This window comes from Moschus berezovskii, chromosome 4 (genome assembly GCF_049115385.1).
Source record: "Moschus berezovskii isolate FMDL1 chromosome 4, NW_MosBer_1.0, whole genome shotgun sequence".
Taxonomy (NCBI): domain Eukaryota; kingdom Metazoa; phylum Chordata; class Mammalia; order Artiodactyla; family Moschidae; genus Moschus; species Moschus berezovskii.
In genome coordinates, this window is record NC_142463.1 from 77947413 (window position 1) to 77962679 (window position 15267).

Consider the following 15267-nt stretch of genomic DNA (forward strand, 5'->3'; position numbering starts at 1 on the left):
CAGTTTTCTGCCCTGAGTGGAGTTAAAACCAGTTATCTAATGTTACAGTGGCCAAAAAGCTATGTGGCCTTCTCAAGGTCTCAAAAGTAGCAACTAGCAGAGCAAGGAAGACAAGTCAGGTCACCTGCCAGTCAGATCAGTGAGTCACTGCTCCTTATCTATTTTAATTTCAGATCCATGAAACCTGCATACACAACATTCATTAACAATTCTCTGCAGTCACTAGTTCCATAAAGTAGTGTATTATGACTACTGTTCCTTTTGCCTTGCTTTCTCTCCACTTCCCCACTCCACACCTGCAATTACTCCTGTTTTTTTTTTTTAATTACTCCTGTTTTATGAAAGTATATAAGGGGAAAGAGTTGATTACCATTGATTAGATGCATCAAGAGAAGTGTTAGGAAAAAGATGGGATTGGGGCTGCCCAAATTAAAGAATAGAGATTATTTAAATAGATGGAAACCAAGAGCAGGGAGAATTACATAAAGCACACAAAGCAGAGAAGTGCACTTTCTTAGGTCACTGCTGTTTCAACAGGAAACAGCACCACAGGACTGGACCAAGATTCAAGAGTATTTCTAAGTTCCTCCAAAAAAAGAAAAAGGATTCAAAATATATAAATATATAAATGTCTATCTTTTTCCCTGAAATATATCACTGAATAGTTCTTCCATGACTTTAACTAGTCGCTAAACTTATGCCAAACTAGTATGCTAAATGTAATAACTATGCCGTGAGTGCAGTTGTTCAGTTATATAGTGTGACAACTATACTGTGCTATGTTAAAATCATATTATAAGAATTTAAGACCTGTGTATCCAAAATGGGTAGTTTTTTGTTATATCCATTTGCAAGTTTCAAATGTAGTTTTACTTTTTGTCTGAAAAGATTTGATGTCAGCAAAATAAAGGAAAGCATCATAGAACCAAATGATTTTGTTTAAATTAAATGCTCTTTTCCTAACCTGCTACTACCTCTTCACTATCACAGATCAAGTGTTAACTATAAATACAATATTCAATCCACAGTATAAATTCATAAAAAAAAAAGCTATCACAATAATCACATACTCTTCATCTCTGTCTTTTAACTATTAATAATACTGCTATGCAGAACAATTTGTTGTAGGCAGTCATAACCCCTCCCAGAGGTGACAAAAAATTTGGTCCTGAGGAAGAGAACCATCTCTGTGTTAAAAGCGCATATGCAGGTACATCACTTCCTTGCTCTGGGGTCATGAGCTAGTTGACTAATCTTTCTGAGCCTCAGTGTCCTCATCTGTAAACTGGGATAACAATAGTGCCTATCTCTAATATTGTGTGGATTAAATTAGTTAATATGTGTAAAGTACTTACAAAGATTGATGTACACCAAGTGCCTGTACATGTTCCTCTATCGGTGTAGTTTCTCACTAGCTGCATGGCCTTGGGCAAGTCATTTAATCCCTCTGGCCATTCATTTGGAAATTAGGAGATGAAACTAAATGATCTCTAAGGCCTCTTTCATGATGAAAAAGTTCCAGCTACAAAGAAGCATAATCTCTCTCACAATGGGTTCACAAATCTTTTCCAAAAATGGAGTGGCAGAAAAAGCCTGTCAGTGTGGCTTGAATAAAGTGTCTACTGGATTCCTCTATCTGTATTCTAGACTGAGCCCCAGGAAAAAGGAAAAGGGGACCCCAAGGAACCATGTGATGGAGCCAGTGAGAAGAAGAAACAAAGGTCTCTTTGTGAGAGACCAAAAGGGTTGTCACGTAGTTTTGACTAAGTCTCTTCATTCATTTGAGTAACTCAGCAAAGCCCACGCTGGAAAGGCACGTGTGAAGGAAGAGGTCATTGCCACCAATCCGAAGATAGTGGTTTGTTTTTCAACTGGAAATGTCAGGAGCTCATTTTAAATTACAAGATGAGGCCCCAGGTGCACTGCCTTTATCCAAGACTGCTCAATTTTGATGTTTGGGGGAACATGGCATTCTGCTTTAATGAGATCTCTGGAAATACAGGATATTTCTCAGTTTCAAGAGCACTTCCGTGCAACCCAGTGTGGGAAAAAGCTAAATCTGAAATCTCGATTAAAAACCTTGATAGGAAAGTACAGTTTCTGCCGGCACTGCTGAGAGCACCCTTAAAAAAGGGATCATTATGCTCGAAATGCAAAACACAATTTCCACAACATAGAAGTTCTGGTTGTATCAACACATGTCCTTAGAGAGGAAATGCCATAAGTTACTTTGGTAAGTGTAGATATATCAGAACTACATCTGTCTTTAAGCGCCCCATGATTTCGTGAGCCTTTTATTTTCTGAGATTGTTTTGAAAGATTTAGAGAAGGGGGAAATTAGCTTTAATCCTGTTTTTAGAATTTGGAGTAAGTCAAGCAATCTCTTTAAGCCTTGTTTTCAAGGTAAGCTACCCATGGAAAGTACTCAACAAATGTTTGCTCAGGGAAAGAAGGAAAGAGGAGGGAGGGAAGAAGGAAATCCCAATAGTCACAAAAGTTTTATCAGAAAGGGCACACACCAAGGAGAGTGCCATAAATCTTTTTGCCATCATATGTTAATTAACAGGGGTTCTCAGGTGGCACTAGTGGTAAAGAACCTGCCTGCCAAAGCAGGAGGCATAAGAGACACAGGTTTGATTCCTGGTTTGGGAAGATCCCCTGGAGGAAAGCATGGCAACCCACTCAAATATTCTTACCTAGAGAATCCCATGGACAGAGGCTATAGTCCATAGGGTCATAGAGTGGGAAAGAACTGAAGCAACTTGGCATGCATGCATGTTAATTAACAACTAAAGTAGCATTGCTGATAAGTAGAGAATTTTAGTTAGCATGATAAATGCTAAAAAAGGACTCTTACGTGGTAAAATTCAAACTATGCAGATTGACTAAAATAGTTTTGAAATACTTCCTACCCTTGAACTAACAAGGTATAAAACTCCTGCAAGGCCTGTAACCTACAGCCCTCTGACTTGTTCTCAATGGACAGGAGTATATCTGCTTGAAGTGTGTCAACTGGGGGACACAGAATCATACCTTGACTATACTTCTTTTCTATATATCTTTCATGTAAGGTTTATACACTTAAAATACCTCAAAGGACAGAGACCTGCCAGTTTATTAAACTTACAGAACAGAGTATATGGACTATTTTGCCTATTTTAATGAATGGTTATTAAGTGTATGTTCAGCAGAATTTGGTTATTGTAATCTCATCATCACAAACTTCAGTTAGTCCCTGGATAATTTATCTACCCAAAAATAACCAAAGAGCTGGGCATGATGAGTCAGATTATAAAACTCTGACTTTGAGATGCTCAAATCTAGTGATGGAAACATGAATAAAAATAAATACAACATAAAGCACAATATAAGATTTTTTTTAATGCCATAATGTGCTAAAGAGGTGGCACAGGTGATAGAGAACCCACCTGCCAATGCAGGAGACTTAAGAGATGCAGGTTTGATCCCTGGGTCAGGAAGATAACCTGGAGAAGGGCATGGCAATCCACTTTCAGTATTCTTGCTTTGAAAATCCCATGGACAGAGAAGTCTGGTGGGCTATAGTACACAGGGTTGCAAAGAGTTGGACACGACTAAAGCAGCTTAGCACACAAGCATGTGCTAAAGACATGAAGGAATCATAGACATGAATGCAGCTATCTCATCTAAGGAAAAAAATCTGCTCACAGGAGTTGGTGCTTGGTCTGAAAGGATACAGAGGAATGTTCCAGAAATTTTCTTTTCTTCGGAGAAGGGCGGAGGAGCACTATAAAGGTTAGAAGCAAGGGGGATAATGAATTCATACTAGAAATCACATTTTTATTGAATACCAAACACACACACACACACACACACACACACACACTTCCATTCACACATGTTCTCTCAGTGAGAAAAGTCCACCAAAAGACTGTCTTTAAAGTTTCAAATGCACCTGATCTGGAAAAAAAATCTCAAGATTCTGTTTTCACCAAAAAAAAAAAAAGTTATTTTCCTGACAGTGATTCTCAAACTACATCTGTCATAATAAGACTAAAAAAGTAACCAGCCTGCTGAGTGAAAACTGGCATTCTCAGAAATAGTTTAAATATTACTGAATATAGAACTCCATTTCACATGCTATATTCAGATAAAATATCTCCCATCAAAATGATATTCCTATGATTTTCCAAAGGCTGTTGAAAAGATCTTCCTAACTATAGGTTAAGATCTCTGACCTCAGAACTTGCCTCTTCCATCTATCTACATGGAATGTTGAGCTGGGAAAAGCAAGTTCTATTGGCTATTCCAGGTGGCTCAGTGGTAAAGAAATTTGCCTGCCAAAGCAGGAGACACAAAAGACACAGGTTTGATCCCTTGGGTTGGGAAGATCCCCTAGAGTAGGAAATGGCAACCTACTGCAGTTTTCTACCTGGAAAATTCCATGGACAGAGGAACCTGGCAGGCTACAGTTCATGGGGTTCCAAAGAGTTGGACACAACTGAACATGCACAGCATGGCCACTGGCTATTTCACTGGTCTTAGAAACCAATGAAATTTTATCTTTGAACACAGATTTTAAATTATTCTTTTCACGCCCGGTTGTAAATGAACTTATACATTTACAAGCATAAGGTTACTGTAAATTGCACAGTGATATATAATCAGGATGCTTTTAACTCTCCCCTGTCTTCTAGGAATGACACCATTTATGCTGTGAATCAAATTGGTGGGCAATGGTAGGTAGCCAAGAGAGAACAGGACTTGAAGTAATTGATTCAGATCCCAGTGGAGCAAACTGCTTAAGTTCCTTAGATGTTTTACCACACATAGTACCTAAAAGAGTTATTATGAGGGGTTAATGATTCACCACTTCCATTCAACAGAAATGATCAAGGGTGACATCCTTTTGCCATGTACTACCAATAGATGTCACTGGCATTTATGTTAAAAGAGCAGCTATCACTATGGAGAAGGCAATGGCAAGCCATTCCAGTACTCTTGCCTGGAAAATCCCATGGACGGAGGAGCCTGGTAGGCTGCAGTCCATGGGGTCGCTACGAGTCAGACATGACTGAGCGACTTCACTTTCACTTTTCACTTTCACACATTGGAGAAGGAAATGGCAACCCACCCCAGTGTTCTTGCCTGGAGAATCCCAGGGACGGGGGAGCCTGGTGGGCCGCCGTCTATGGGGTCACACAGAGTTGGACACGACTGAAATGACTTAGCATCACTTACTATTTCATGTATGTTTATATTTAATTCTTAAAAGGTATAGGAAGTATCATTTCAGTCTTACAGACAAGAAAGTTGATAAGAGATATAATTTCACGTGCAGTGTCTGAACTGTTGAAGAGCAGTGAATATGCTTCCCTTGTTATACATGCCAGGTAATAGCATTGTGCCGAGCACACAGTAGGTGCACTGTCATCATTCCAAACTTATAAATAATGACTGTTGGGCACAGTTCTAATTTAAAAATCAACATGATACAATGCATACTTAACAGATGGTATCAACACTGCTCCCTGGAAACATTACTTCTTTCAAATTACACAAACGAATGGGATGACTCTTTATAATAATCTTGAAAATAAAAGCTTACTGAAATATTTTGAAAGACAGAATTGGGTATTAGAGTTATGTGCTATAATAATTAAGCCATTTCATACTGTTGGTTTTTTATTTTTGCTATTCTCTCTACAAGAAACTAAGAAAAAAAGTATAAAAACCTCATTCATTTTTCTACTCCACACAGTAAGTGTATTGGGCTGGCAAAGCCATGCTATAAGCAATATAACCATCTCCTATGACCAAGCAGCTAGATAACCCATGTAATCTGCTCATGTTACGGTTTCCTTATATGCTGCAGTGATTTACTGTCTCTAACATGCATTTACACCCATTTGATCCTCAAAACTCGCTCTGAAAGACAGGAAAGATGGGCAGGAATAAGTCAACATTTTTTCAGACAAGGGAACTGCTGCAGAGAAGCCACAGGGATAATAAGTGACAGAGGATGGAGGGGGTAAGGGAGATGGGAAGAGGAGGAGGAGGAGGGGCAGGAGAAGAGGCAGAAGGAGAAGGAGAGGAAAAGGAAAAGTTAGCTGGTTTTCAGATTCCTGACCCCCAGAACAATCTCTTAATCAGTATGCAAAGGGGAGGGGATAAATGAAAAAAAGAGACTATCAAAGGAATGCAGGGAGGGAGAAGGGAAAGGGGGAGGATGAATATGAATGAAGATGAATATGAATGAGAATATCTAAGTAAAGAAAAACCCTCAGAGACATGAGGAGGAGTTTAAACAGAGTCAAAAATCCTCAAAGTGCAGTTCTTAACTTTTAGGAATCTTGGGCATTTCTGACAATCTGATAAAGCCACGCGGCTCTTAGTAGAAAAATGCATACATACATGGACACACACATGGGCACACATACAAACCTATGGTATTTTATACCACATTTTCAGTGCGTTCACTGCTCCCCCCAAATCTAGTGCTAGGGTCCATTCCAAGAAACATGTCTTAGATGCAGAGGACGCCTCAGCTCTCCGTGCACCGCTGTTTGCAGATCTAGAACCAGAGGGTTCCACAGACAAGCAGGTACCCGCAGCACCATACCCATGTGTGGCTGCAGATCAGAACAGAAACATCTTTGAATCTGTCCTGTTGCCACCCACCTTTCCATGACATTTCAAGCTTAATAGGAAACAAATCAATTTCCTACACTACACATTGAAACCATTATCTACTCTGGAACACAAAGTTTCCCATCAAATCAGAAAAAAAAAAAGAAAACAAACCGAAGATAAAAGGTTTGAGAAAAATGTGACCCTTTCAGTACGGAATCCCTATGACTAATTATCTTTAAAGATCTGTTTGACATGTAAGGATAAAGGTACATTACAAAATAACTAAATACACAGGCTTTGACGATTCTGGCACTGTCACTGTAGGACTCTGGACTGATCATCTCACCTTTTTACATCCAAGTCTCCTTCATAAGTTTACTGTGAAGATTAATTATATTAATGGATTGAAAAAATTAATACAAGTCTGACATCTAATCTCAATAAACATGTCATTTCTCATTAGAAAGTGGGCTTAATGATAATGTGTGTGTTTAAAGAAAGTATTAGGTTACTATGGTGAGTATTAAACAAAGGAACACATTAAATTTACGTTACAGAGTGTCTGGTGCATAGGAAATATTAGCTAGTGTTAGCCTGCTGAAGAAATGAAGGAGTTGTCAAAGGCACCAATCACTGACTGGATTGGAAGAACAGAAGTCTGATTGAAATTTATTATTTTTGCTATTCAGGCTCCCCAATTTTGTGGGTGAAGAATAGAGCTAGGTGGCTTCTGTCCACCTGGAATATTTTATCAGCCCTGGAGCCCCTAACAAAGGTATTTTGCTAGGGGCCTTAAATAGGTTGCCTTGATTAATTATCCCCAAACCTTGGGAGGAATAATGGTAGCTAACACATATACAGCTGGGCACTAATCTGATATTTACATATGTTAACCAATTTTATACTCAGAGGATCTCCATTTTACAGAAGAAACAGGCACAGAAAGACATTCTCAAGTTCACATAACTGGAAAGTGGTAAATCTGTACTTGCAATCTGACCCCAGAATTGTGATCTTAACCTCTACAGACACTGCCTCTCAGGAAGCATATTGTTTAATCCTTGGTTTATGAATAAGTAAAATTTCTCAAGTTCACATGGACAGTGAGAAAAAGCAGGATAAGGATTCAGACCTAACGCCAATATCTGTGCTTTTTCTCCTGCCCACACCACAGAAGTACAGTGTACTCTGGGAGTGGAGATGGGCAGAGTTAGGAGTGGGCACCCAAGGCAAGATTCAAGGAAGGAGAGGTCTGTGGGGAAGCTTCAAATATTTAACAAGATGGAGCTCTGAATATGAGATATCTATCACCATCTACTTCCATCATATTTAGAAATGCAACACCCTTGGGATAGCAGCCCCAGCAGCTCCATGCCTCAGTCTCAGAGCCAAGGGAGCTTCCTGCAGATGGAGGCATTAAGAATCAGAAATGTTCCCTCACCCTCAAACGTGCCCAGCTCAGTGTTGCTTTTCCAGTCTTCATTCTGGCTCTATGAAGAGGGATGGTTTAGCTTTGTCTCCTTCAGATCATCTGTGTTGCTCAGAGATCTAAGGAACAATAGGAGCTAGTGTAGTGGCCACTGTATCCAAATGTAGAGAGCAGAAACCATTGTCATCACCAGGTCTTTTAATCAACAAAAAACACAGGTCCCTTATTAAATTTACATCTGTAAATCCTGGAGGTGGTGCTTTTGTAAATGCTATACAGATCAAACTGAACAATACCTGTTTTAATAGAGTTTATAAACCATGTCATCTTTGTAAATGAGTCAAATTACAGGTGTTTCCTGAGAACACAATTAAAATAATAATATTTCACAACATAAAATAGACCTGGGAATAAAGAGCCTAAAATTATCTTACACGGATATTTAATAACAGAAGAGCCCTACACTATGGTCCCCAAAATGTCCTAAAACACCACCCACCACACAAGTCCCTACTCAGTTCCCAACAAATTGAGAAAAACTCAGCCTGACATTCCAGGACTCAGTGATGAGACCCTAGTCTTCCTCTTCAGCCATATATCCCTGTGTTCCCTGCACACCACTTTAGAAACAAGACCGACCACTCCCTGTTTCTCAAGTACAAACTGCATTCTCTCTACCAAGCACGTAGTTCATGTTCATACAGCTGCTTCTTCGATGTCCTGACTCAAACTCCATTCCAGCCCTCCTTCAAATCACATCCCCAAAGCCACCATTTGCTTCAAGAACCCTTTCTCCCCCTCTTCAATTAAAAATGATCTCATCCTCTTTGAACCACCAGGGGTCTTTGTGGTATATATATGTGTGTGTGTGTGTATACATATACATATATGTGTATATGACACTTCTATTATGGTGATTTATAACTTTTGGCATGGTCATCTATTTCCCAACTTAGTATGTAAACCCTTTAGGATCAGTGACCATAGACTGCTTCTGAAATTGTCTTTTTTATAACCACTACTCTGGCTAATAGAGTGCATGCAACACAGGAATTCAATAAGCATTTACTGAATTACTATTTCGTTAATAATGTTAATTATAGAGTGATCGCCTATGGTTTATCAACTATGAGCCAAGAATGATATTTACATATTATATCCCATATTCAAAATCCTGTGACTTAGAAAATCAAGAATTAAGGAGCTGTAAATTAGTTGTTACATAGCAATCAAGGTTACATAGCAAGTAGAATCCCCAACTCTTAATGTAACAGCAGAATACACTTTGAATCTGTCAGACTCCAAACATGCACCCCAAGTCAACACTGTATATGTGACAAAATGTAAAGAATATATTGCTTTTCACTTTTAGATAAATAAATTTGGCAAATTTGAAACCAAACCACCGACTGTGGTAGTAAGAACTACTTTCCAAAATTAGTTTTAAGGATTAGAAATTAGTTTGAAGGTTAAAATATATATATTATATAGAGTCTTTATCACTACAGTCCAAGAAATGTAGAAGATGGGGAAAAAGACAATTTGAGGCCATTTGTTTAGAAGAATGATTTATGAGTAAGCTGGATTTGAATATTGTAATGGAAAAGGCACAGATTTGACATAGTAGGGTTAAAATTCTGGATGTAATGTTTTCAGGCTTGGTCCTTGGCAAGTTAATTAACCTTTCTAAATCTCAGTTTTCCCAAATGTTAGTTAACAATAATAACAGCTTTCATAGGTAATTCAAGTATTAGATAGGTATAGGGAATATAAGGGCTTCCCAGGTGGTGCTAGTGGTAAAGAACCCGCCTGCACATGCAGAAGGTATTAACAGATGTGGGTTTGATCTCTGGGTCCAGAAGATGCCCTGGAGGAGGGCATGGCAATCCACTCCAGTATTCTTGCCTGGAGAATCCCAGGGAGAGAGGAGCCTGGTGGGCTCCAGTCCACAGGGTCGCAGAGTCAGACACGACTGAAGAGACTTAGCACGCACACACAGAGAATAAAATCCAACAAATGACAGGTATTGCTAACACTATTATTAGTAATACTGTTTTCATGAAAAGGGACTGGGCTAAGTCAGTGTTCTTGAGAGGAATGGAAAGACAGGGCTGCCATTACTGTTTCCAACCATTCACACTGTGAGAGTTTAACTCCTGGGAAGAGCAGAAGAGGAAACAGGCCAGCAGCACAGCTAGCCTCAAAAACCCAACACTTCCTTCTCTGCACACTGACTCCAAAATTCTCTCTCTTGTAACTAAAGAACTGAAAATCAAAACATGGAAATCAAGTGGATCATTCCTTTTAAAATCTCGTGAGTATATTCTAGATCCTCACCCTGGCAGCCTTTCTTAGCTTCTTTCGGAGAAAGTGTTCTCTGGAACTAGGACAAGCAGTGTGGCATTTGGCATTAGGTCGCAGAGGCATCAAACACCACACCCACCATTTTCTTTTTCAGGTGCTTCTAGTTTATTATCTGATCCTCAGGGGCCGCAAGTGTTAATTGAATGTATCTCCTGGAAGGGCTGCTCTGAGAAGTATATGTGGCCCTGACTATTCAATGCCCAGCACAAAGTAGGCACTCAATATTGACTAATGAATTCCCTGTCCCCTTAGGAGTTCCTCCTAAGTGGAGAATAATCAAGTTCTTTGTGCAAATATGTTAGCATCTCTAAATGGCACCTGTCAATGGGGATGGATACTTGGATCTGAAAAGTACTATCTCATTTAAACGAGACACAGAATGGTAATTACCAAGGGACAAGTTATAGACATTACTGATTATGGTTGTAACCAGACCAGTGTCCTGAAACTGACAGACTTTTTTCTTAAAAAAAAAAAAATTCTTGAAAAATCCCTGAGCTATTCAGTCTCTTGAAAAACATGTGCCTTGGAAACCCAACATCTGCAGAAAGCAAAAGGGCCTGAGAATCACCAATTAATTTTTTCTCTTACAGCTTCTCAAATAGAGGAGAGAAAACAAACATGACACAGTATTTGGACTTTCTGGCACAGTTTAGCAAATTACAATGGAAAAAAACATTTTCTGGTGCAAGGTATGACACTTTTCAAACCAGTAAACTTGAGCTGGATTTGAAGTCAACTACCACAGTACCTGTGATAAAGTTACTTTAAAGTTACCAAGAAATCTCTTGGCTTGTTTGTGGAATTCCATGATGGGTGGGAACTTATCATTATTTCGTAAATTATTGACTCATTTCCCCTGAAATCAAAGAAACGATGAGTATCCAAACCTTAGATAAAAGAGATGTTCTTAACATTCATTACTGCAATTCAACCACTGAAAAAAAAGTACCTTTTCTTTCCCTCTTCATTTGTTATCTGTTGAGAGAGAAGGGAAGAAGCTACCACAGGAAGGGAACCTCCAATTCTTTGACAATATTAAAGGAACCATATAGTGTCTTCTGAAAAAACACGAATTCTCCTACCGATAACTTTGCACCACATTCACATAAGAAATTACTGAACGATTATTAGCTTAATAATTACATATGTATATGTGTGTGTATATATATTTATGTGTGTGCACGCGTATCCGTAGACACACGCAGACACACACACACACACACAATTCATAAACCCAAGAGACATTCTCAGAGAGGCTCTAGGGGAAAAGGACTTAAGCTGCCTAGGGAGTGGAACAGCCTTTAAATAAATCTTGTAATTTAAGCACAGTTCCCGCTTTTCAGCAAGCACTGCTTCTGGAGCCTCTTCATTTAAGAGTTCTCATATTCTTTTTTAGGTATTTGTTCCCTGGTCAGCTTGGTGCCATTGGCACTGCCTTTCGAGAAAGAAAGCAGGCGGTAAACCGGGCATATGAGCCCAGACTCTGGAAGCAGGAGTCCCTTCCACAAGCCAGCAATCGATCCCTGTCTGCCTCTCGCCGGCCCCGCTGCCGCGCGCCTTCCAGTCGCGAGGTGAGAGGCGGCGGCCAGCAGAGCCAAGGCCACACAGTAGATGAACTCAAGATTCAACCCGATTACTCACCTCCTCCCCAGCCCCGACTCCCACCCATCACCTCCTACAACCCCCTTCCCTCCCATCCCCCTGCGTGACACCCTAGGGTGCAGCCACCGCGGGGGTGCGGGCAGGCAGAGGCGGCAGCCGCGGAGAGCTGGGGGCTTCCTTCGCACCCACCCCCGACGCGCCCTGAAACACTGTCCTCTGGGGAAGGGGCTGCCGGCAACTTGGAGGAACTTAGAAGGCAGAGGCTGAGGCGCCCGGACCTCGGCGGGGCCTCACCCCAGAAGGCGAGGGGAGGAAAAACGGGGTCGGGGCGAGGGCCAGTGCCCCCGGGCTTACCACGAGCACGGGGACCCCGGCGGCCAGAGAGTAGAGGAGCACGGGGGGCACGGCGCTGCTGTCCTCCGGGCCCGGGTAGGGCTTGCGGTAGGCGCTGTCGTGGCAGAAGAAGCCCTGCACGTTCACGGTGAACGTGTCCGTGTACTCGAAGTAGTACGCCAGCATCACCGTCCCTGCCATGATCACCATCTGGAAATAGAGCATGCTGCTGGGGAGCGCCGCGGGCCGCAGGGGCATGCACGCCCCCCGGGCCGGGCCGAGCCGAGCCGAGCGGGCGGCGGACGGACCCCCTCCCGGGTCCGCCGAGGCAGCCACCCGGGGGCGCGGCGGCGGGGGCGGCGGGAGGACGAGGCGCGGGAGGCGGGATGGAGCTGCCGGAGGAAGAGGCGGAGGCAGGTCCGGGTGTCCAGGCGCCGGCGGGCTGCGGCGGAGGCGGCTACCCACCGGACGAACCCCCGCTCTCCTCCCCGCCCCCTGCCCGCCGCAAGCGCCGCCCGCCCGGGCGCGGGGTCGCGCGGGAGGGCGGGGAGTCCCGGGCGGCCGGCAGCGGCCAGGCAGGAGACGGTTCGCGAGGCAGCCGCGCCGGGCCGAAGCCCCGGGCCCGCCCGGCGGAGGGGCGGACCAGGCGGCGGCGGCTGGGACAGCGGCACCTGCACCCCTCGGAGGGCAGACGCAGTGGAGCTGGAGAAGCTCCTCGCCGGGGTAAAAACCCAAAAGGGGGGAGGGGAGGCAGCAGAGAAGGCGCTTCTAGAAACTCCCTTCTGAGGCAGCAGCTGGACGGTTTAGGAAACCCGCACAGCGCCTGGGAAAACGGTGCGGGGCTGCGTCTTCGGGGGGCAGCCCCGCGAAGCGCAAAGTCCCGCTGCCGCGCAGCGACTTTCAGCCGGCGCTCGCTGGGATTCCTTAACCCCGCGCAGGACACACGCCCAGCGCTGGTTTCTAGGCGCAGAGAGAAGCATCATCTCAGAGGATTTTAGATTCGGAGTTTCTGTGCCTCCTCCTCCAGTTTCCTAGGGCTTTGTACGTAAAAACAGAAATCAGAGCTCCGGAGTTCCGGAAGCATCATCTCTTGTACAACGGCCCCTTCCTCGCTCACGTATTCTCCTCTGGCTTATCATCTCAGTTTCCCTTTATTAGATGCCTGTGAGACGAGGCATTGCAAATTCCTAGGACCCAGCGGTGGCAGCCACTAGGGAAGGAAAAACGTACCGTTTGCCTCACCTCGCTATTCCCTGAGTTCCCCGGTATTGCTGCAATTCCCCAGGGGTCAAGTGAAAGGCTCGGGAGACAAAGAGGGCTCACACCACAGGCATACAGAACCCTCCAATACACTGGCCGTGCACGCGTGTGCGTGGGTATGTAAGTAGCAGTGCAACTGCATGTATGTAAAGAGCCCGTTCGTGTGCCATGTGTATCCCTGCCTGCAAGAGTAGGCAGCATACTGAGGGGACATGGGGGTGGGGGAGTTTAGGGGAACCTGACACTGCTTACCTTCCCCTCCAGAGAGAAGGTAGGAAGCCTGTATGCAAGGCGAGGGGATGAAAATCCTCCCGGAGCCCTGCTCTTCGCATTACAACGTGGAATCAATCTAGCAGATTTCTAGAATATTCATTTTAATTGGTCGTAGCTTGCTGATTTTTAGACGTGGGCCTTTATCATCAGTAAAGAAACGTTATTAGACGAAAAAGCCCTTTTAAATTTGGCAAATGATTGATTGTTTAGGATAAGATAATAAAGGCAGTGTGAATTTAATGTAGAATATTTTATCTTCTACGTTGTTACAGACATCATTTAATAACTAATTACTTAGTGCTTATCAGATAAATACTTAACAACCTGTATAATAAACAGTTTTGGGCACTGGGAGTAAACTGTTCCTAAATGGACAAAAAAGACATCGTATTGTGAAAATGTAATTACTGCAGAGATGCATGGTCTGGTGCTACCTTTAGAAAATCATTCTAAGGCTTTAAGAGTGTCTGAACTGCAAATCTGGTTCTAAATAGGAATCCCCCAAGCTTTCCTATTTAACAGAATTTTTTGTAGAATGGTGCTAATTCTAAAAGGTAGTTTTTAAATGTAACTTTGGATTAAGGAGAGTCGGTAATGTATTCAAATTAATGAAAACATTCATTTTAACAAATTAATTTAAATTCAAATTTAAAATGCATTGTAATGCATTTTACACAGTGTCCTAGTGGACTGTGTGTCTAGTGGGCTTCCCAGTACAGGAAAGTGTACTTCAGAGACACCGGGTTGGGAAGATCACCTGGAGGAGGGCATGGCAACCCACTCCAGTGTTCTTGTCTGGGGAATCACGTGGACAGAGCAGCCTGGTGGGCTGTTTTCTGGTGGGTCGCAAAGAGTTGAACACAACTGAAGCGGCTTAGCATGCATGCACGCACGTGTGCCTAGTACTATGCATAACAAAGCAGTGCTGTTCACTGCTCTGTCCTCATCGGGAGCAGGAAATGGACATGAGTTTGAGTGAACTCCGGGAGTTGGTGATGGACAGGGAGGCCTGGCGTGCTGTGATTCATGAGGTCGCGGAGAGTCGTACACGACTGAGCGACTGAACTGAACTGAAGTGAACTGAACCATTCACAAAGTTATTTAATCTGAATAAATTAAGGACCTTACCCCTCTAAGCTAAAGCAACAGGGAAGTGTTTTCACATATAAAATTGTTGTCAAGGTTAGAGAATCACCATCTTTATCTCCCTAGATAAACCTAGCCTGTATACTTATTTGCAATACAGGGCAACATAATAGCACCAACTCAGGGTCCTGCCTCGGTTCAACTCGTTCTACCACTTAACCAATTCGGGGAACCTGGGCAACATGCTGGACCTCTTCCTGCCTTAATTTCATCACTGGTAAAATTGAGATGATACTGGTACTTAC

The 15267-nt window shown here is 42.8% G+C and overlaps 1 protein-coding gene across 3 annotated transcripts in view; it reads right to left on the bottom strand.

Annotated features, from left to right (window-relative positions):
* Positions 1-12761, bottom strand: part of PLPPR5 (phospholipid phosphatase related 5) — a 137637-nt gene extending 124876 nt beyond the window's left edge. For all 3 annotated transcript variants that reach the window (XM_055403656.2, XM_055403655.2, XM_055403652.2), the window contains exon 1: positions 12365-12761. In XM_055403656.2, the coding sequence (XP_055259631.1) occupies positions 12365-12601 (237 nt within the window). In that variant the 5' untranslated portion in view covers positions 12602-12761. The remainder of the gene's footprint in view (positions 1-12364) is intronic.
* Positions 12762-15267: the final 2506 nt, after the last annotated feature.